Source organism: Lathamus discolor, chromosome 2 (assembly GCF_037157495.1).
Source record: "Lathamus discolor isolate bLatDis1 chromosome 2, bLatDis1.hap1, whole genome shotgun sequence".
Classification (NCBI taxonomy): domain Eukaryota; kingdom Metazoa; phylum Chordata; class Aves; order Psittaciformes; family Psittacidae; genus Lathamus; species Lathamus discolor.
In genome coordinates this window covers 120,614,837-120,636,774 of record NC_088885.1, presented here as the reverse complement: position 1 = coordinate 120,636,774, position 21,938 = coordinate 120,614,837, and the positions used below count along the sequence as shown (strand labels likewise).

The 21,938-nt window shown below is 44.5% G+C and overlaps 1 protein-coding gene across 5 annotated transcripts; it reads left to right on the top strand.

The window, feature by feature from the left end:
• The first annotated feature begins 9,294 nt into the window (after window positions 1–9,294).
• LOC136008687 (epidermal retinol dehydrogenase 2-like) lies at window positions 9,295–20,829 on the top strand. 5 transcript variants are annotated; one of them, XM_065668312.1, is made up of 7 exons: window positions 9,295–9,645; window positions 12,359–12,702; window positions 15,794–15,925; window positions 16,885–16,984; window positions 18,122–18,266; window positions 18,851–18,976; window positions 19,530–20,829. In XM_065668312.1, the coding sequence occupies exons 2-7, from the start codon at window positions 12,382–12,384 to the stop codon at window positions 19,621–19,623; spliced, it is 918 nt and encodes a 305-aa protein (XP_065524384.1). In that variant the 5' UTR covers window positions 9,295–9,645; window positions 12,359–12,381; the 3' UTR covers window positions 19,624–20,829. The 5 variants fall into 5 exon arrangements, with proteins under 5 accessions (XP_065524384.1, XP_065524385.1, XP_065524383.1 ...); XM_065668313.1 differs by having other exon boundaries at window positions 12,356–12,702; XM_065668311.1 differs by having other exon boundaries at window positions 9,295–9,684.
• The last annotated feature ends 1,109 nt before the right edge of the window (window positions 20,830–21,938 follow it).

Sequence of the window (21,938 nt, the reverse complement as noted above, 5' to 3'; positions counted from 1 at the left end):
CACGTTATCAGCTGTCATTGCTCAATCGCCACCCTTGGTGCACCGACATTCACCCGCCCTCAGGTACGTGCGGGAGCTTTGCACCTGGACCCGACGGCCGCCGGAACGCGCAACCGGCAGGTGCCATTTTGTGGCACACGGGGCCCGACCACCTCACGCAGCCTCCGCCCACCCGAGGGGGCTGCGAGCGGGCGGCGGGAGAGGCCGCCATGCCCATGCCCATGCCCATGCCCATGCCCTCCGCCCGCAGGCCCCGGCTGCGCCGCGCTGCCGCCTCGCCGTGGCAGCACTACGTTTCCCAGCAGCCCCGGGGAGGGGCACGGCGCTGTGGCGGCCGCGGGGGCTGCTGGGAGAGCCGTTAGCGGGGCCCGTGAGGGAGGTGGGGGTCAGTTCGCGTTCGGCGGGGCCGCTCGGCACCTGTGGCGGCCGGTAGCGCGCTTTGCTGCAGGACGCCGCGGTCGCTCAGTCTCTTTCCTCAGTCCCCCTGTGGTTTTCCGGGGCATCAACGGCTCGATGCACCATGGAAGGAAAAAGGAAGGAAAGGGAGGGGGGGCTGGTGTAGGTGCAGACCTGAAGGGGAAAGCCCAACAGCCTAAAAAAAGCCAGACCGCTTGCTCAGCCCCCCTTCGTGCTGGGGCCGGAGGCGGTAGTGCCGGCCAGCACGGAGGGGGTTTTCAGGTGGCCCCAGGTGGTGACGGGGGGGAAGCAGCCTCTTCCTTCTGGGGGCTGCGGCATCTGAGAGGTTGATTTTTAAGAATCATTTGTTTGATTTATGCTCTCTGTAATCACTTCACAGACATCCTGGAGAGCAACAGCTGCTAGAGGATTGCAGTGCCTATGTGCTGTGACCGCGTTTATGGGCACTGTTCCCCATACAAAGTTGAGACTGGGGGAGGCAGACACCATGGCTGTGTACCACTCCACAGGGACCCTTGCCCTGTTCTTACCTAACCTGAGATGAGCAGATACATCATGCATCTTTTAGTTTCTCTTGGCTCTTTGGTCGTTTCTAGGAAAGACCAAGAGCATGGGGTTGGTAGCTGGGCCATCTCTTTGGCAGTACCTTCCCAGCCACTGTTTTCTCACCGGATGTTTTGCCAAACATGAAAAGGCAGTCTATCAAATCACCATAAACAAGCAAGACAGAACTGTACCCACAAGTGTTTGGGAGTATAAATAAGCAGATATAGACTATATGAAAATAAGAGCTGAATCTTCAAAGCTTAGTTTTGGTTTTGGTTGCTGCTAAACTGAAAACCTGTGGGACAGTAGTGCAGAAGCTGGCCTTTGCTCAGGAAGTTACTACAAACACTGGTTTTCTTCAAGAAGTTTGAGTGGTCTTGAGAAGTTTGAGGGTGTTGATTAAAAAAAAAAAAAAAGGATGGTGTTCTTTGTTGAACATGATGGGAAGATCTTTCCCAACTTCCTTACTGATCTTCCCTTCTTAAGGTATTTTTCCAACTCCTCCTGGACAGCTTTCCTTTCTTCACAAACGTCACTGAGATTTTTTTATCAGACCAATTTGTGTTGCTGTGGTATCACATGTGTCAGCCCACTGCCACCTAACAGCATGATGCTCAGTTTCAGGCCTCAAAAGCCTAATACAGGCATTAAAATCAGACCCAAAAGGTGACAACAGTGACTTTTAAGAATATGAATCTAATATATAATACGCAAAGATACAACAGTTTATTGTAGGAGAAAATGTATTAACAAATGCAAATCAAATAAATGTGGGCAAATTGATGTAACAAAGCCATCAAATTGTAAATATAGTAATTAATGTACATAAAAATGTAGTACAATTTACATAACAGTCTTGTGCAAAGCGTTTGACACTGTCCCACACGACATCCTTCTCTCTAAATTGGAGAGATATCAATCTGATGGATGGACCACTCGGTGGATAAAGAACTGGCTGGATGGCAGCATGAAGAGAGTTGTGGTCAATGGCTCAATGTCCGGCTGGAGACCGGTAACGAGTGGTGTCCCTCAGGGATCGGTGTTGGGACCGGTCTTGTTTAACATCTTCATCGCTGACATGGACAGTGGGATTGAGTGCACCCTCAGCAAGTTTGCCGATGACACAAAGCTGTGTGGTCCGGTTGATATGCTGGAGGAAAGGGATGCCATCCAGAGGGACCTTGACATGCTTGTGAGGTGGGCTGATGCCAGCCTTATGAAGTTCAACCATGACAAGTGCAAGGTCCTACACCTGGGTCGGAGCAATCCCAGGCACAGCTACAGATTGGGCGGAGAAGAGATTCAGAGCGGCCCTGCAGAGAAGGACTTGAGGGTATTGGTCGATGAGAAAATGAACATGAGCCGGCTTCAGTGTGCGCTCACAGCCCAGATAGCCAACCGTATCCTGGGCTGCATCAAAAGGAGCGTGACCAGCAGGTCGAAGGAGGTGATCCTGCCCCTCTACTCTGCTCTTGTGAGACCTCACCTGGAGTATTGTGTGCAGTTCTGGTGTCCTCAACATAAAAATGACATGGAACTGCTGGAACAAGTGCAGAGGAGGGCCACGAGGATGATCAGGGGACTGGAGCACCTCCCGTATGAAGACAGGCTGAGGAGGTTGGGGCTGTTCAGCCTGGAGAAGAGAAGGCTGCGTGGGGACCTAATAGCGGCCTTCCAGTGTCTGAAGGGGGCCTATAGGGATGCTGGGGAGGGTCTCTTCGTCAGGGACTGTAGTAACAGGACAAGGGGTAAAACTTAAACAGGGGAAGTTTAGATTGGATATAAGGAGGAAATTCTTTCCTGTTAGGGTGGTGAGGCACTGGAATCGGTTGCCCAGGGGGGTTGTGAGTGCTCCATCCCTGGCAGTGTTCAAGGCCAGGTTGGACAGAGCCTTGGGTGGGATGGTTTAGTGTGAGGTGTCCCTGCCCATGGCAGGGGGGTTGGAACTAGATGATCTTGAGGTCCTTTCCAACCCTAACTATTCTATGATAAAGGGTGGGAAATATGTCTGAAAGAGCTGGACAAGATTTTTTCCCTCCTATATCTGAAATGTCATTTTCCTTATACTCTCTAACTTTTGAACACACAGAGCACTACACAGGCAAATAGCCTTGTTAGTACTCAAGACCTCAAGGTCCTGAATACAAATCATCTCCCTGGTTTGGATCGGAATTTTACATCATTGGCTTGCACTGTATGTAGTATTGTGTGTACCATGCCACATAAGCATGTATCATTGAGGTGTATCTATCTAGAACCACCTGGTAGAAATCAGGCCTGTACACCCTTATCTTCTTTTGGGGAGTGGTTTAGCTTATTCCTGTATTAGAACACACTCTCCCACCCACTGCTATCATATACACTCAATTAATTAAAATGTTGCTGATTCTTCTTTCTGTTAGCTGACTATCGGCCTTGCTGCCTCATTTCCCAAACATAACTACGGACCTCAGATCTCTTTTGCTAGTTTTGTTCTCCTGCTGTGTCTCTATTTTTTCCATGTCAGAAACCCTGCAATACTCTTTTCTTAGGAAGAAGTTTTTCCAAGTCCTAAATGGCAGGAAGCTGCCTCACTGTTTGCTATTCAGTGAGGATTATGAATTACCTTTTTTATTTTTCCCACCTTCTCCCTTTAAATCCATCCTGACAACCTGTAGACATCTGTATTGTGAATGATGTTTTAGCCCAAACTCCCCAAGTAACCATTCACGAATGTATTTTCTTCACAGAGAAAGGAGATAAATCTTGTGGGCCACTTCCTCCTGCAGTACAGGCAGGTTCTCTTACAAGTAAAACTACTATGAGAAATACATACTATGGGCACATAGGGCAGCGTGCAAAAAAACGCAAAAAGACTAGCAGCAGTCTTTGCAGCTGACTGTGGCAGGGTACTGACTGTGTTCCTTGTTCATCAAAAGGTTATGCATTTGCGCATAAAATCCCAGTGAGGGATCAGAACACCCAGTGCTGCCAGACAAGGCCCTGATTTATAACACCACTTAGACACATACTTAATATGTGAGCATATGCTTTAACACTTTTGTATCACACTAGAATTACTTGCACCTTTTCTTTCATTTGTCTCGCTGTTCTGAGTAAAGTGTCTCAGCTCTGGAAACAGATGTGAAAGCTCAGCCAATGCTGCCTGCCTACCTGAGCCAGCACTCAGCTGTCACTCCCAGCTACTTCATGCCAAAGCATATTTGGGATCAACAGACTGAACACTTCTGAACCCAGAGGTGAGCGGAGCGTGCCAATTCCATTCCTACTGCAGGGAGTTCAATAAAGTTCCACACTCTATGACTTCAAAAAGGTGATGTTGCTGCTGCCATCCATTTCTGGACTGCTGCATGAGGGTATGTATCAGCAAGGCCAGATACCTGTGCCGTACCCACCTGCCCAGCATGATTCAAAGCTCTGCAGCTCTGATAAATTATAACCAGGCATTCGACATGTCCTCCTGGGAGGTGGAAAATGTGTGTGTAGGTCCTTCACCTCGTAACCCTGCTGTAACAGAAACTGGCACATGTTTTCGTGACTGAAGGGCATACACCCCTTTTACCATTAGCATACACCAGTTAGTCACAAGAGGTGATGGAGTCACTTACATACACAAGAAACAAGTGGATTTTGGTATTAGAGGACTAACATTAACAGGCATTCCTGTCTGAGGAAAGAAGATGATTTCAGACACACCCCTGTCTATAATGCTACGTGCTGCCAGGGTTAGTAACTTCTGCCCATGCAGAAGCTCTGATTAAGTTAGCCTCACTTTGCAGGCTTTCACTCCTCTTCCCACACAATTCTCTGTACTGTGTAGGCGTACGGTAAATCTGATCACAGAGCTGGCCCAGATAGAAAAACGAACCCCAATTATTTTCTTGCCGGGTTTTACTTACCAGTTCTGATGAGAGTCACCACACTGCAGTGGAATGCTCAGTGAATGAAAGTCAAAGTGTCATGATCTGACACTGACCATCACCTGAAGGGGGCCTATAGGGACGCTGGGGAGGGACTCTTTGTCAGGGACTATAGTGACAGGACAAGGGGTAATGGGTTAAAACTTAAACAGGGGAAGTTTAGATTGGATATAAGGAGGAAATTCTTTCCTGTTAGGGTGGTGAGACACTGGAATCGGTTGCCCAGGGAGGTTGTGAGTGCCCCATCCCTGGCAGTGTTCAAGGCCAGGTTGGATGAAGCCTTGTGTGGGATGGTTTAGTGTGAGGTGTCCCTGCCCATGGCAGGGGGGTTGGAACTAGATGATCTTGAGGTCCTTTCCAACCCTAACTATTCTATGATTCTATGATTCTGTCATACTGTAAACACAGCTAAACGGAACTGTGGGGTCTGAGCATTCAATGACTAACTCGTGATGATACTTAGTGCTGGCATGTTCCTCTTCTTTTGAGGATTTGTCCCTTTCTTAATTTGATTTGCAAGGGATAGAAGCACGCTGTTCAGTACACCACTGGTTATATTTGCTGTGTTGTTAGTAAATACCTTGGACAGATGTTAGCACAGCACATCTCACCCCCTCACCCTCACTGAACAGGACTTGACACTCTTTCCAGATGCAGTGAATAGGGCACCAGTGGGTAGTAGTTTGTCACTTACAGAATTCCTGTGTTTTCAATCTGCTGATAGGGGGAACTAGAACTCAATCAACTCCTGTTAGAGGGTAAATATGAATCAAACAAAATGTGTATGATAAATGAAAGTTCAGAATGCAGCTCAAGTTTTCTGTGTTCAGGATGCTGATCTGGAATCGTTTGACTGGAATCTCCTTTGCCCCAGTTGTTTTTCTTCTGCTAGAATAAGGAGAAAAAGTAGATTTGGGAGAATTCTGGCTGAGTGGTGGTTGCCCTACTTCCTTCATAGGCAACATGGAAGACATCTGACTTGTATTAGCAGAGCAGTAGTTTTCAAACTAAGACTCACTTCTCCCTGTGCAGTTGCAATGTGACTAAAGAGAAATTTGTGTAGGCTGCAACTGAAATGATGTACCTGCAATTGCTAAAGCAGCTGACGTTGCCACTGGAAACTTCTCGGAATTCTGCAGGTTTCACAATAGATGCCTAGAATAAAACAGTATATAGGCACCAGTGGTATCACCTGTACTTCATTTTGTACTTCTTGCCAGTTAAAAGAAAGAGGAAAGATCAGACTATTTACAAGCATGTTACAGTATTTCCCTTCGACAGCTAGGGTATGTGGGGGATAAATAATGCTTTGATATCAAAATATTTATAACATTTTGAGTTAATGATAAAATCCAATAATAAAAAAAAAAAAAAACAACAGCTTTTAAGAGAATATGGCTCCAACAGCACCAGGGTGGTGGTGGTGTTTATTATTATAAAGTGAGGATGAGTATCCTAGTCACCATGCATTTACATTTATCCAGCTTAGAGCAACCATTACTCTCTATTTGCTTTATCTTCATTTGTTGTGACAGATTCATAATCATGCCGAAATGGTACTGAAGTCAGGTCAACGTAATAAAGAATCTATCACAGATCTACATGAAGCATAAATAGCACTTCGGTGTGCTACTGGTTGCATTGTTCCACTAGAGGTGCCAATATCTACCCAACAACAAATGTCAAAGGCTTTCTGGAAATTAAAGTAGACCAAAATACAGTACAGCCCTAGGTAAAAAACAGCTACAGACTAGCAGTACACTTGGGCAGCAGAAGTGCTGCAGCCAAGCAAAAGTGAGAGCACTTACAAAGTTGTTCTTATGACTGAACGACCTTGACTTCCTTTGAAAATATCCAGTCGAATGTTACTCAGAGTGCACAAACACCACCAGTCCCAGTTCTGCACTCCTGGGATTTTGCCAGCACTCACAAATTGGCCCAAAATAATGTATGGCAAAATGGACACATCCTCATCTCATATGAATTAGGGTAGTTCCATCTCTGGACTCGAATCAAGAGTAATGATTCTACGTGGGTCTTCTCTGACCCAGGACTATGGAAGACACTGATGTGACTCTTTAAAAAGGGTTTCTTTGCCTTAAGGCTAATTTTAGCCTTTCATCATACAGACGAGTAAACTGAAGATATTTGGCGAGTTTCATTTTGTCAAGTTTTATTCTGTGAGTTTATTACTTGCAGCAAACCTTTGTACAAGCTGGAGAAAGGAGCCAGGTCTCCTACCTTCCAAGCTTCAACTCTGATCATAAGGTCAGCTTCAGTGTTAAATGTTATTAATTTCCAAGTATTACTAGAAAGCACATTCTGTTTACACCTTTTTGCAAATTACATGAATGGCTTGTTGGTTTGTTTGGGGTGTTTTTTTTACACTTCCTTGTTTTAAGCGAGTCACTGTAAACAATACAACCCACAAAAAAAAAGCAGCAGCAGCCAACCCTGTATTTCATCACTGTCACTGGGTATCATTAGGCTCCTGAATTTACTGCTTTACTACAGTAACATAGTAACTCCCACTAAATTATTCTAATCCAGCAGTTGATTTTTCTTCTCTGAAGAGCTCTTGAGGGTGCAGCAGTCTTTAGTCAAGCACCTAGACTCTGACCCAAACCTGTGTACCTGAAAGAAAAGACCTTTTGACTTCTTTCAACAATAGAATGTGCAGGGGAAGCAAGAAAAGTATTTAAACAGCACTGCACCTTTCAAACCCCTGCTCTTCTTGACTGTAGGGAGCCATTGTCTGTTCCAAGACAAGCAAGCGAGTAAAGCAGCCTGCTCCTTTGCCAGTATGTATCACCCAGGATGCTCTCCATCCTTTCTCCTTGGAAGTGCTTGTGCACACGAAAGTCTTGAAATTTCTTTGGAATTACTGTATTGAGCATCAGATTTTTGAAGCTGCCTAAGGAAGCTTACATTACGAATTGCTGTTTCATATGCATTCATTTATTATGCAGTATACTAAATCTGGTGTTTCATAAGCAAGTGTCTGCTTAATTCATCAGATGACAATAACACTCAAAAAGCTGTGTTCCCATACTTCTACAGAAGTATACCAGCCACACAAACATGCCAATCTTCAAAGGAGGCATATTAATCCATGCCAAGAAAACACCTGCAGTCGTATTTTTCTGGTGGTGTGTTTTGAGGTTGCTGAAGGTTGAAGAACATGCTCCATCCTTGGCAGTGTTCAAGGCCAGGATGGACAGAGCCTTGGGCGACATGAAAACCGTGCGAAGCACCGCTGCCTATGGCAGTGGGGTTGGAACTAGATGATCTTAAGGTTCTTTGCAACCCTAACTATTCTATGATTCTGTGTACTGATCACTATCAGAATGGTGCACCGGCGGCAATATCGCACCAACCAAGACTCCCTGATTCCCATCCATCAGCTGATCCGTAGACTGGAGAGTCAAAGAGGGATCAGCAGGACCCACTCACCCTTTAATAGCCCCATATAGTCGGCGTAAGTCTAACAGAGGGTGGAGACTAACAGTAGACTGTCATGGCCTGAATGAAGTCACACCACCATTGAGTGCTGCTGTACTGGACATGCTAGAACTTCAGTATGAACTGGAGTCAAAGGCAGCCAAGTGGTTTGCCACGATTGATATTGCCAATGCATTTTTCTCAATTCTTTTGGCAGCAGAGTGCAGGCCACAGTTTGCTTTTACTTGGAGGGGTGTCCAGTTCACTTGGAACTGACTGCCCCAGGGGTGGGAACACGGCCCTACCATTTGCCATGGACTGATCCAGACTGCACCGGAACAGGGGCAAGCTCCAGAACATCAGGAATACACTGATGCTAGCATGGTGTGAGGCAGTACCGCCGCAGCTGAACTCAAGACTCTTTGACTATACTAGTACTCTTGACTATAGCTAGAACACATTTCACAAGCCCAGGTCTCCTTCACACCCTGGAAAGGGTACCACCCTGGAAGGGCCCCGTTCACCCCAGCGAAACCCTTTCCGTGCAGCACGGCTTCACATGGCCAGATGATCTCATCATACCCAAAGCATACCCTCGGGTGCAGATCTTACACAGAATGGCAAGCACACAAAGCATAGCGGCTTGTTTACACGGGCTTCCCTAAATCCCGTATTTCCCAAAGCTCAGTACTGCCAAACCGGTTCCTCCAGATTTCCTCCGAGGCCGCCGCGTGCCCTATCCTCACCCACTGGCACCTCTCCGGCCGCCACACACGTCTTCCTGAGCCCCTCGCCGCAAAGTAAGGATCGTTCCTGCACCAGCCCCGCAATACGCATCTATCCCAGCCACAGGAAACCCGCCTGCCCGCAGCGATCACCTCCCAACAGAGACTCTTTCTCTTCAAAACCGAAAGCACGTTACAAATGCTGCTGTCTTTAAAGAGAAAGCGGAGAGAGCTGCCCGAGAACCCCCGCCCAACGAGCTGCTCCGTCCTTGAGCCCTGCGCCCTTCCCCCGGCCTTAGCCTCAGCCAGGAGCCAACGGGGCCGAGCGCCCCGACCGCCGCCCCGGACAGCAGCCCCCTTCCCGACGCCGACCAGAACAACAGCAGCGGAGCTACGGCTCTCGGCTCGGCTTCCCGGTGCCGGGAGCGCATCGCCCTTCCTCTCCGCCCCGCCCCCGGGCTTCCGGTCAGCCCCACGCCGGGGCGGGCAGGCGGCATAAAGGCTGGCCCGTCCCCCGCCGTCCGGAACCGTCGTGCCTGTTTCCTACTGCTGCAGCCTGTCAGCCGCCGCGGGGCTGCGAGCGCCGCGCCGGTCAGGTGGGGTGCCCTCTGTGTCCTTCAGCTCCACAGGCGGAGGTACCCGCGGCCGTCCCGGTGCTGGGGAGGTGGGGAGCGTGGGTCCCGGGCTTGAGAGAGAGCGGTGAGCGGATCGCCGCTGCTCAGAGCTGCCGTGCGGTTTGGGGCTTGGTGGCGTCAGTGTGCTTAGCAGAGAAGAGTAGGGCTGCCCAGCGGTTTGCGGATGGGGTATCATGGCACAGGACCAGGATGGGTCTGGGGAGACCCAACCCTGCAGATGCAATGAGTAAATTCGTGCTTGCCAAGCTCCACTCAGATGATTGCGTGAGCAACCTTTAATCCCTTTGGGTAGCAGAAGTGTTTTGTGGTGCAGGTGCCAGCCCTAATGCTGCCCTTGTGTTTCCTGAGCACTTGAGAGTCTGCAAGAGCCTCGCTGTAAGCATTAGCACACCCACCAGCAAGTCTGTGCTGGCAAAGTTTTTGTGCTTGAAAAGAAATCTGTGTGATAAGCTATTGTAAATCCTCTGATGCTTCACTACAATATAAAAGCTCTCCATACTTATGTCTGTTTGGGTGTAGCATATTAAAAAACAATATGTGTTATCAGAAGGGATCTGAGATCTTATTTGTGCTGAAGGTACCCTTGGTTAATTCACCTGTAAACAGATCCCTGCTTGCTCTAGTTGAGGAGCCAAAATCAGCCTTGGCTAATGTAATTGCCTATGGATATGCTTGGTTACAGTAGCTGTGTAATTAGCAGTGCTAATGCAGTGAGAATGGAGGGCTCTTGGCCCAGTCAAAGCTGGGCTGGCAAGAGATGTGTCAGTGGGAATTAAGCATCTCATTGAAGGGTGCGGAGTTGGTGATCTAACAGAAAGTCCCCTGTGGTCTGTATGCCTAAACCAGTTCTATTTCTCTAAAAGAAAGTCAGTACTTCCCTAAGATATAATCAGCCTCTGCCCTATGCAAGCCTAATTCATTATTTTGTTTAATAAATGGCTAACCCAAGTTCTAAACTGGGTTTAGGTCAAATTGTGTATTATACTTTGAAGGTAACTGCTTCCCTTAGTTTTCCATAGGGATTAACTACAACATTCTTATCTATTCCAGAGATACCAGTCTGCTTTCAGAGTGTGCTGAGTCGGTGTAATCAAGTTAAATTCAGCAACTACTTATTTATTGCTTCTGTTTTAGGTCCAGCGAAGGACTCTGTTTCCAAAAACTTGCAGGTTTCTTGATGCACATGAAATTTAGTAACACTTTTCCTGTACAGCCCTGGTGTTGTTTATATCTGTAGCAGCTCCATGTGAGCTTACTGCAGGAAATGTCAGTGTTGGCTCTAGAAAAATATTCCTGTGCTGATTTGGTATTTCTTCCATTTCTTACTGGTGTTACTGCCTCTGCACACATTTTGTCCCTTTTAAAAAGGGACTTCTGTGACTTCTCTTCAGAAAGAACTTGTTTCCCTACCCACTAAGGTTTTGATGAATGCTTTTCTGTTACTGGAATATTTTTGTGATGTCCTAATGTTTCTGACACAAAACTCTCCGAAATAACTTGCTGTGTTCCAGTAGAGGCCTGTCCCTTTTCAGGTCTTGCCTTGCTTCCTGCGTGTAAAGCCAGAGACTCATGATAACACCTGTATGTCCACATGCAGAATTTCATGAACTTTGCTCAGAGTAGCAGAGATCTAAGTAACTTATCTCTTTGGTACTTGTCAAACATGATTACCGATACACATAGATAGCAGTGTTAACTAAGAGATGTGTTCCAACTGGGAGTGCAGTGCTAAAGGTTGAAGTGCTCTACCTTTAGCTGAGAAGGAAGATATTAATCCATAGTTAAACCACAGTTAGTCAACAATTAAAATGTGCTTTAACCATAGCATTCATATACTGGGAAATAAATAGCATTCTTTCAAGGACTTAAATTCCTGCTTTGTGTAAGCATTACCGTGATGAATACAGATTGTGAAGTTAATGCATACCTGAGATTCAAGCCCAGGACATTTGCTTAATGCAGGGAGGTGAAGAGAAGAAACTCAATAGCTTTGCAGTGTATCCCTAAACAAAATACTGTTCAGTTTTAAAAGTAGGCTCTCCTCAATAAGCAAATAGTGACAGCCAGGTGTGGTTTGGAGCTTTTCAAGCACATTGTATTCTGAAGCTTCCTGTGCTGGCAGTTTGTCAGCAGGGTTGAGACTGTGACTTGGTCTGCATATGATTTCTTAATTACAAGGAGTGCCTCCAAAGCAAAAATGTCGTAGTCCCAAAAGGAGAATTTTTCCTGACCTGAAGGACTAGCCTGTGAGATCTAAAGTTTTTTGATCAAGCCATAAGGTTTGATTTGTAATTGCCATGAATTTCTGCTTAAGATGTTCAGGGCACAGCAATCACTTTTTGAGTCCACATTCTGGCAGAGCAGAGATGGAAACCCATGACATGACGAATAGGGAACTGCTGAAGCAGATGGGGATAGGTGTCTCCTGCCTCTGCCAAATGTTAAATCAATTGTGTGCTGTGTTCTGGAGGGTGGTTGAAGCAACCTGGAGGTGATACAGGAAGGACAAATGTGTCTGATGTGCAGATGTAAACCTATATAGCTTTTTGAAGTAACACTCAGAAGCAGGCTACAGAAAATATGTAGAATGGATCTGAAAATGCATTTTGAAATACTGATGTTTGTATTTTCTCTTTACAGCTTAACCTGTCTGAAAAACCTTTTCTTTTAGCAGGTATCTGAAGAAGTATTCTCAAGATGAACTTCTTCCTGGAAACATTCAAAGTCATTGGACTACTTGTCTATTACTTGCTGGAGTCACTAGTGTTCTCAATTGTACCTAAACGGAAGAAGAGTGTTAGTGGTGAAATAGTATTAATAACAGGAGCAGGAAGTGGCATTGGGAGACTCTTATCCTTAAAGTTTGCCAGCCTTGGAGCCACAGTGGTTCTCTGGGACATTAATCAAGAGGGGCTTAAGGAGACAAGTAAACTGGTCAAAGAAAATGGAGTGGTGAGAGTGCACTGCTATGTCTGTGATTGTAGCAACAGGCAGGATGTCTACAGAGTAGCTGATCAGGTAAAGTATCGTATTTGTGGCTTTGACGCTATTGTAAGATGAGTGCATGCACATATGTATGGTAAGTTTTAGTGACTTCAAGAGATTAAAGTCGATTGATTCAGAATGTACTTCACATGCTACCTTTTTCAATAATACTGTTTTTTGGGTTGACTTGTGTACCTCTGCTCCTTTAAAAATAAAAAGAGCTGGTTCTCTTTTTCAGTAGCTCAACTGAGCAGCTTCTCGTTCATTCAACTACTGAGCAAGATCTTACTGGTGAAGTGCAGAAAATCAGCTTATTGAAGCTAAAGCAGTATTTCAAGTGCTGGCAGCCCTTTACCAAAAGTTAACCGTAAAGACCATACATTATAAAAAGGATTAACTGCTTTGGCAATTTTCACATAGTTCCATGGCTGTAAATAGATGTTTGCAGACTCATTTTATCAGAATTAATAAATGTATCCCAAAGTCTTACATATTTTGTACTTTCCTTTCTGAAGAGCTTTGTAAATATAGCACGTGGTTAGATATTTTGGGCAGACAAGTAGAACTGCCAGAAGCTAAATTGCTTAACAGTTTCCATTATAACAACCTGTCTTCATTTGCTTAAGATGTTGCTAAACATAACTGCTGGACTGGGAAGCTTCCACAGTGAGTGCTTGCCTGAGGATGAATTCTTAAAAAAACAATAAAGATTCAGCTGTCTTCAGGAACATCTGTTGGCTGCAGTGAAGTTCCTCTTTTGGTGCTGCTTAAGAAGCTTCAGGCTTCTGCATTTTTATATCTGCAAAAATGACTAGAACAAATTTCCTGATAAGAGGAGCTTATGCATGACTTAAAGCTTGTTCAAGGATGATGCTGTTGGTTTTGTAATCCTGGTAATGCTGGTCACCCTTGGTCCCCTGTGCAGCTTTGTTATGCCACCCGAGTTGCACAGCTGCTGTCCCTGTGGAGTAGTTTCACATGTCTCACCACAGCCCTGCAACTGTGCTTCCTGCTCAGCTGGGAGCAGTGGAGGAGGAGGGAGTATTCCAGTGTGAAGGACACTGGAATGAAGAAGGTAGAAACTAACCTTCAGTTTTCAGGACTCGAGGGCTAGCCCTTCTGTCCCATGGAGGAAAGCAGTAGCAGAGCCATTCTAGCCAAACAGAAGAGGGTGTAGCAAAGTATGTAACACAAATTGGAGATGATAAAACCAGAGGTAGACAGGAGCCTAGCACAAGAAGTGGTAAGAGGGTCTCAGTGCATGATTGCTCACTTACAATCTTCTGTCAGCAGATCATTAACAGCTAATCTGCTAATAATCCTGCTGAGCCATGTAGAAGACGCTACTACTGTTATTTCAGAAATATCATGCCCTACTGACAACTGATATAGAATCATACTGACAACTTTCCTATCTTGGTTGACAACAAGACTCTAGTATTAGTGCTTGGTGCCATTGTTCACTTAATGCAGTGCAGTAGACTTTGGATCATAGTGTTCAGTGTCGGGCTTTGCAAGATGAGGCAGCGTGGTTCCAGGTTTTGTTCCCCCCCATGTTTCAGCTTCATGCAATGACTTGGAGTTTTGCATGACTATAGTGAACTAAATTCATATGCACAGGGCAGGATATGGTTAAAAACTTTGTGCCTAGTAAAACAATCTCAAAGCCAATACAAAATGTATGTGTACCTTAAATACCTACTTCTGATACTTCATCAGCCACACAGAGACCTGGGAAGAGCCATTCCACTAGGGAGAAAACTAAAAAGCTCTGCACATGATGGTGTCCTTGTTCCTTTCCTGTACCACCAGGATGAACAGCTTTTGGCTGTCAAGAAACTTAATATCCTTGTTCCAGAAGTACCCAACCCCAAAAGGAATGTGGCCTTCTCTGACCTGCTTCTCCTTCCATTGACTTCAGCTGAACTTTTAAGAATCTAGAGCTTTGAAAGAGGGAGTAACTCTATGGGTGTTTTGATCCTGCTACTTTGGAAGAACCAGAAGTCTTTTCCTCATTATGTTACAAAATGACATCTGGGTTCACATTTACTTCCAGGATCTCCTGCCTATCATCTCTTTCGCTTATCCATTGTCTTTTCTTGCTGCTTGGTCAAGCTGACAGCTTGCAGCCAGTTTTTGTCTTTTCTCAGAATGCTTTCCTTTGCAGAGGAGCTACAGTAGAAGCATGCTTCCTGGTGGTATTTTGTACTGCCTATAGAACACCCAGTGCTTGTTCCACCTCTTGTAGGCAGTTTGGAGGGGTTTGTGGTTCTTAGAAAGCTGTTTAGGGATGGTCTTTGGGAATTGTAGTAATTGCTCACTACTAAACTTCAATATAAAAGCATAAATATAAATGCAGAAACAAACAGGAAATAGTGTTTGTACCTGAAAAAGATGTTTAAGAAGATAAGCTGGAACATACTTTCCTGCACTGCACAAAGGGGAGGTTTAGAGCTTTGACAAGCTCACCTCTCCCAGCAGTTACGGGAAAGACTCAGTAAAGGTCTCCTAGACTTTGCCTCAAAGCAGAGTGGGGGAGCCTGGGCTGAGTGTCTTGGCAGTCATCAAAAGGCTCAAGTACTGTGCAAGCTGGCACAGTGCAAGCGCTTTCTCTGTGCTCAGGTTGCTCTGTGGAAAACATAAGAGGATTTGAATATAACACAAGGAACCTCACAAGTGGAGGTTTAGATATTGGAGCCCTCGTGTATTTGATGTACCTCATCCTGGTGAATTTGCACAAGGATCTATGTACTGTGCCTCACCGCGTGGCATAAAAATGGCCTTATGAACAGGATTGCCCATTGGTTTTAAGATGGTTTGCTGTAGCGAAATACGTGTTGTGTTAGTTAAACTCTCTGCAGTAGAAACGTGTCTGGAACAGTCACAGCAAGAGCCAGAGCTGCTGAAAGCAGAAGCCTGTGTGGAGCTGTTGGACTTCATACCTCCAGACTAAGTCTAGTTGTAAGCTCAGCTCTAGAAAGAACCTGAGGCATTTGGATCTGTAACAAGCATAAGAAGTTCGAGTTGATACATGCTGTATTTCTATTTGTTATGTTTTCATACGTAAAACTTAGAAGGCATCTTTTGTATTTATTGCATTATATCTTGAGGCTTTTTGTTTTAGGTTAAAAAAGAAGTTGGCGATGTTAGCATTGTAGTCAACAATGCTGGTGTTGTAACTGGGAAGAGATTTATTGATTCTCCAGATTCGCTTGTGGAAAAAACTATGGAAGTGAACATAATGGCACACTTCTGGGTAATACCTGCACTTTACATATACATGCTAAGATACTGGTTAAATATGTTTTCAGTGTTAATTTTGCCTTTTGGAATTGAGAGGAATACGCAAGGATATATAGATCCTTGTAACTTCATTTGGAAATGATATGAGAAATTACTTTCTATGGAAGTCTGTAAAATAAGAGTGGAAGAACGGGTCCCTTAGGAACTTCTGGGGTAGGTAGATAGAAGCAAAACTGCTTCATATTTAGAAATGCTCTTAAGATTGAAGTTTACCATTTGCTGAATTCTGAAGCTAGTCATAATCTCAAAATTAGTTGACATGAAGGAGGCTCAGCCTAAAAGTTGCTGTTCTCTACTAACAGAGAAGCTTTCAGTTCTGCTTGTGTTCTAGTTGCTTTGTGGTTATAATAGTTTCAGTAAGAAATACCACATGTTCAGACAATGCTCTTAAGTGGGGCTTTTGTCCAAAATGAGTAACTTAATGTGCTTTTTCTTCCAGGGAAGGCAGGTCATCTATGTGGTGTTCCTATAATAAATAATTGCAAAGGAGATACTAGAACATGCTTCAGTTTCTTCATAAATAAATTTAATCACAAAGATTTAATGAATATAATAGAAGGAAAAAGTGAAATTCAGAGTTTTGCCATGTTACAAAATTCACAGTGAACACTTAATTCTCATTTGAAGCATTGCAGTGCTGAGCTTTAGGCTGAAAGAAACTTAACAACTAGCTGAAGCTGTGTGTTTAGCTTTCAGCAAGTTACAGTCTGTCTGTGGTGTTGAGGCGAAAGTGGTACTGGTGTGGCCTGGAAAGTCCCAGCTTAGTAGCTGAAGGTTAGAGTTCAAACAACAAACTCCTTCCCCCTTATTTAAACTGTAGGGAGAATTTCTTTATAAACAACACCTTCAGAATATTATAGCACGTATCTTATTTAGTAACGTGTTTCATTGCAACTCTGACTTCTGTTGCAGACTTACAAAGCCTTCCTCCCAGCCATGATAGCCTCTAACCATGGACACTTGGTTAGTATTGCAAGTTCAGCGGGACTGACTGGAGTCAATCTTCTTTCAGGTGCTGTATTAAAGCTATTATTCACCTAGACAATTAGTTTGATTTAAGCTCTGCAGTCAGTACTCACGAAAATTAAACGCTAATTTCGAGTTTCTGTGTCTTTGCGTACAGGTCAGGTAAGTGGTCAGACTTTCAAACTAGCTGACCTTAAGCAGACCATTCCTTTCGAATGAGTTTTCACAGTGCTGTGAAACACGGTTTCCTGCCAAGGCAGTTAGAATATCTAGGAGCCATGTAGAGCTTTGGAAACCAAGAACTTCAGTGGTACTAAAATTAATCTGCAGGTATTTGGTAGGGAAGAGGCCATTTGGTGGTTTGGTTTTGGCAAGCATGTTCCCAAGCTAAGCAGAGCCCTGTACGGGTTTCCCTGATTCAGAGAACTACTAAAATCCAGGTGTGGTATCTCCTTTTGCATTCTCTGCCTCAGCCATTCATTCAAGACAGCCCACACAGCGATGGAAAGAAAGTGGTGAGGTTAGGGCGAACTCAGAAGGCATTTTGAAAAGTGTATGCAAAGGGGGAGGAAAACGAAATAAGGTGACATAGCAGTAAAACAAATGTAGCTTCAAGGCATTGATAATCAAGACAAATTGAGTTTCAAGTTGAAACCACATTAGAGTCTTGAAAGCTTGAGTTTGATGCAAGAAGCTAGTGCATGAATTCAAAGATAAGGTCTGGTATGAAAAGATCATTTCATTTGCTATTGTTCAGTAGAGAGTGGAAAGGTGGTTTGCCAGGATGTGATGAGAAACCCTTTGTCTGCCGGTCTAGAAACAACAGTTAACTTAGGAAGGGGAAAGTAAAGGAGTGAGTCACGTCAAAGGCAAATTTCGTTTGTAACTTAAACCTGAAAACAGTTGTTACTCTGTTGTAAAGTATTTTATTACTGGACAGTAATTTCCTGCAGGTACTGTGTATATATAATTTCTGAAGTATAGTGCTGTTGTTGATACTGTTAACAAACAAACACCAATCTGTGGTGGGATAGTTTACTTGCTAGAACATAGTTCTGTCCTGGTTCTCTGTCATGTTACAGCTCCTGTGTGTGTATTCAGTGGCAGGACTCACTGAACCTGTTTTGTGAAGTTTAATTAGTAGATTAAAATGTTTAAGTGCAATGTTTTGTTTATTTTACAGATTACTGCGCAAGTAAATTTGCAGCTGTTGGTTTTGCAGAGTCAGTTAATCTAGAGATGAGAAGACTGGGAAAGACTGGTGTTAAAACCACAATAGTGTGCCCTTACTTCATAAACACAGGGATGTTTGACGGCTGTAGCGCTAAGTGAGTAAACTTGTGTGAGGTTTTTAATGCAACTTGCATGTTCAGTATGTTGCATACTCCTATTTCCTTATGAAATTCATGATCTAGGCTTTTCTCTGCTTGTGTTATTTTTAGGGCCTCAGGTGGGTGTTAACAGTGCTTATCCAGTGAGTGGGCAACCCAAATGGCAAAGCCCTTGGTACTTTGATATTCATGTAAGCTGAAATGTGAAACCTAGTTGGTGTCCTTTCCTCTGCAGAAGCCAAATGCTCCAGCTGTCCTCTCTGTTTTCTAAACCCCCATTCGCCTCCTGAAATCAGTGGCATAGCTTTGCTAGAATGTTTGTATAATGACAGAATTTGAGGAGCTGAATAAAAGCCTCTTGTGTCTTAATATGAGGACTGCTTGTGTTACGAGATCATACAAGGGGGAAATAACAGTGGCTACTCACCCTCTAACATAATGAAGGTTCTATTGTTCATAGGATTTGTGGTATTTATTTCTTCTTTTAGTTGACTAGCTGCAAAATCGAGACTTTTTGAGTAAAAGATTTGCTTTTTCAATCCAAAGCAATTTGTTATAGTAAGAAATGCCTTCTCTTCCAGGTGGCCGCATGTGCTTCCCAATCTGGAGCCTGAGTATGTGGCTGAGAAGATAATTACTGCTGTTCGGAGGGACCAAGAAATATTGCTGCTACCACGTGTGCTTTATTTCTTTTTCGCTTTAAAAAAGTAAGTTATGCCTCTCCTTCTTTCCCTCTCTCTCTTTTCTGCCCAGGGATGTTTCAGCTATGTGCTTGACTAAAAGTGCCAACCAGGCTTCCGCTCGGGCAGAACTTAATGAAAATTCACACCAGCGTTTCTGGAGTTCTCTTTTTTTCTCTCATCTCTAGAGTTTCAGTCTGCCCTTGGACCACCGAACAGTGACAGGAATGTCTAACTTTGACCTGCTGACTCCATTTGCTATAGTTTTACTGTGGGCTGTAGAGACTAGGCCTGCTTCTCGGTAACTGTGTATCTGGTGTCTTGCTCTAGCATTAGGGCACTTCTGACTGGTGCAAGCCAGACTGGGAAATTGATCTGCCTAATAACTCAGGCTGCCAAGGGAGTGTAAGGGATATTTTGAGAGGACCAGTGGTAGTATATTCTAGAGAGTATACTGTCTTTGCTAGTATTTGCCAGGTAAAACTAATTCTGTGATAAAAATGCACAACTCTACTGATGTCTGTTCTGGTTTGTTTATCTGTTAATGTTCTTTCTTCTCTTCAACTTCCCTGCCTTACAGCATCCTACCAGTGAAAGCTTCTGTTCTCCTTATGGAGTATTTTGGAACCCTCCATGTCATGGATAGCTTCAAAGGTCGAGCAAAGAAGGACTGAAAAAGCACAAAATTCAGAGACCAGCAACTCTAAAGTGGACCTTGCTAAAGGTGGTAGTGGGAAAGAACTGTTTCTCTATCAGCTGTGAACTGGAGGAGCCTCACCTCTCATTAGTAACAGGTTTTAAGAAAAGTGATTTTTAGATTTATTGATTTAGATCAATAGCTTTCACTCAAACTATTTGTTTTTAATCCGGTGAACTGTTTTCTTTTCACCTTATTGTGGAAATACATTAACTGAAATTAGTCCTTTCAGTTATGTCTGTTGTAATGCCTTAAACATGATCCTGCATCACAGACTAATACTTGGCACTTCTGCGGGAGAAGGGACTGAGAAACCACGTGTATTTGGCAGGGAGCCAGGAAAGCCTCTTGTGGACCTGACTTCTCACTGTCATTCACTGAACCATGAGGAGGGGTAGTACTGCTGGTGCCATTACCATTCCCTGGAAAGCAGAGGAATTCAAGAGCAAATGGAAGCTTTGTGAAATGAAAGTATGTGCTGTGCTGGTGCAGAAACAGTGACATGTATCAATTTTTGGAGGTGGTGATCTTGGGACTCAGAGGGATTGCTGTGAAGTCCTAACAAGAAGATGGTATATGAAGTGGCAGAGCATCTCAGTTGTGACAGCATCATGTCTGACAGCATGAAGTACAATGCAGCTCCTATAAAGGAATTCTTGGTTTCATGACCATTGTTTGAAACTTCAAATAGTCTCTAAAAAAATGACTGGGTTCCAAATTTGACTGGGGTGGCTGCATTGGTTTGACAGTTGCTGTACAGAAGAACATGCTATTTTGTTGCCTGTGGTGTTTCTTTTCCATGTGAGTTCATGTTCCTGTGGTAGCAGAAATCTTACTATCCTGTAATGCTTCAAAGCACAGAGATGTAATTTTTCTTGTCACTAACTTGATCCTCTGAGCAAAACTGGGAAGGAAAACAACAAAAAGTAGCAGCTGAGATACAGGCTCTATTATTATTTACTTTATGAATTTGGAAATCATACCCCAGAGCAATAGGCAGCTGCTTGGAAACTGGTCTTCATGGTGATGTGATCTCATCTGAGGAAGGAACCAAGCAGATTCCTCTTTTCTGGTAACTTTCCTGGGGCAGTTGATGCTCTGAAGACACCTGTGTGGACTGTGTGCCTCAGTAAGCAGCTGTCCAAAACCATAAGCCTTCTAAAATAAATCTTTTAACAAAATAGCTTCTCTGACTGAGGTTTTTCTTTCCTGTGACAGTCCGGTTTGGATTCACAGCTATCAGATATTCTAGTGGAATGCAGAACTACTGTGTCTCTGGTGAGACTTATGAGGATCACTGAAGCTTCAAAAGGTGGGGGAGCATTACAGGCAGTGCTTTTTGTCCACTCACTGTATAACACCCTTTCCCTGTAGCCCAGGATTAGTTTTTTGTCACTAATTCCCAGCTTCCCGGGTTAACGGCCTCCTTCTTTCCTGCATGAGCTAGAGGGGAAGCAAAGAAGGAGGAATTAGTGACAAAAAAAAAAAAAACAACAAAAAAAGGAGGAAAAGGACAATTAAAGGCAAGGAGCTTCCCCCTAAATCTGTTGTCCCCACGCAGAACCGCTTTGCTGTCCTGCAGGAGGCTGATGAGGAAACACACTTGCACCAGAAACAGCCAGCTGATGCACAGGTAAAGATCTCTACTGGTGCTGCCAAGAAAAAGCGGCAGGTAGTAGTAGTAGGGGACTCTACTCTGAAAGGGACGGAAGCACTCGTCTGTCAGCCTGACCCCGTCTCGAGGGAGGTGTGCTGCCTACCAGGGGCATGGATCAGAGATGTTAACAGAGAGGCTGCCTGCTCTAGTACGTCCCATGGACTATTACCCACTCCTAGTGATCCATGTGGGTGCTAGGGATATAGGTAGTAGTAGCCGGTGGAACATAAAGACAGACTACAGAGCCCTGGGAGAGGTGGTTAGGGGCTCCGGTGCTCAGATAGCCTTTTGGTCAATTCTCCAGGACACAGGGGAGGACCAAGAAAAAGCTAGGAGGATTGGCCAGGTCAATAGATGGTTAAAAGGGTGGTGTCATAGTCAGGGGTGTGGGTGTCTTGAACATAGGACTGAAGTTAGTAGGCCAGGTCTACTGGGGGCTGGTGGAGCTGCTCTGGTAAAGAAGGGGAAGAACAGTTTTGGTAGGAGGCTTGCCAGACTGGTCAAGGAGGCTTTAAACTAGATGTGTTGGGGGAGGGGGTCATCATTCCATCCCAACACACCCACTCAGTTGCCAACACCTATAATAAATGCTCGGAACAATGTAGATACATTCCAGCTGCTCCAGCCAACGAGCC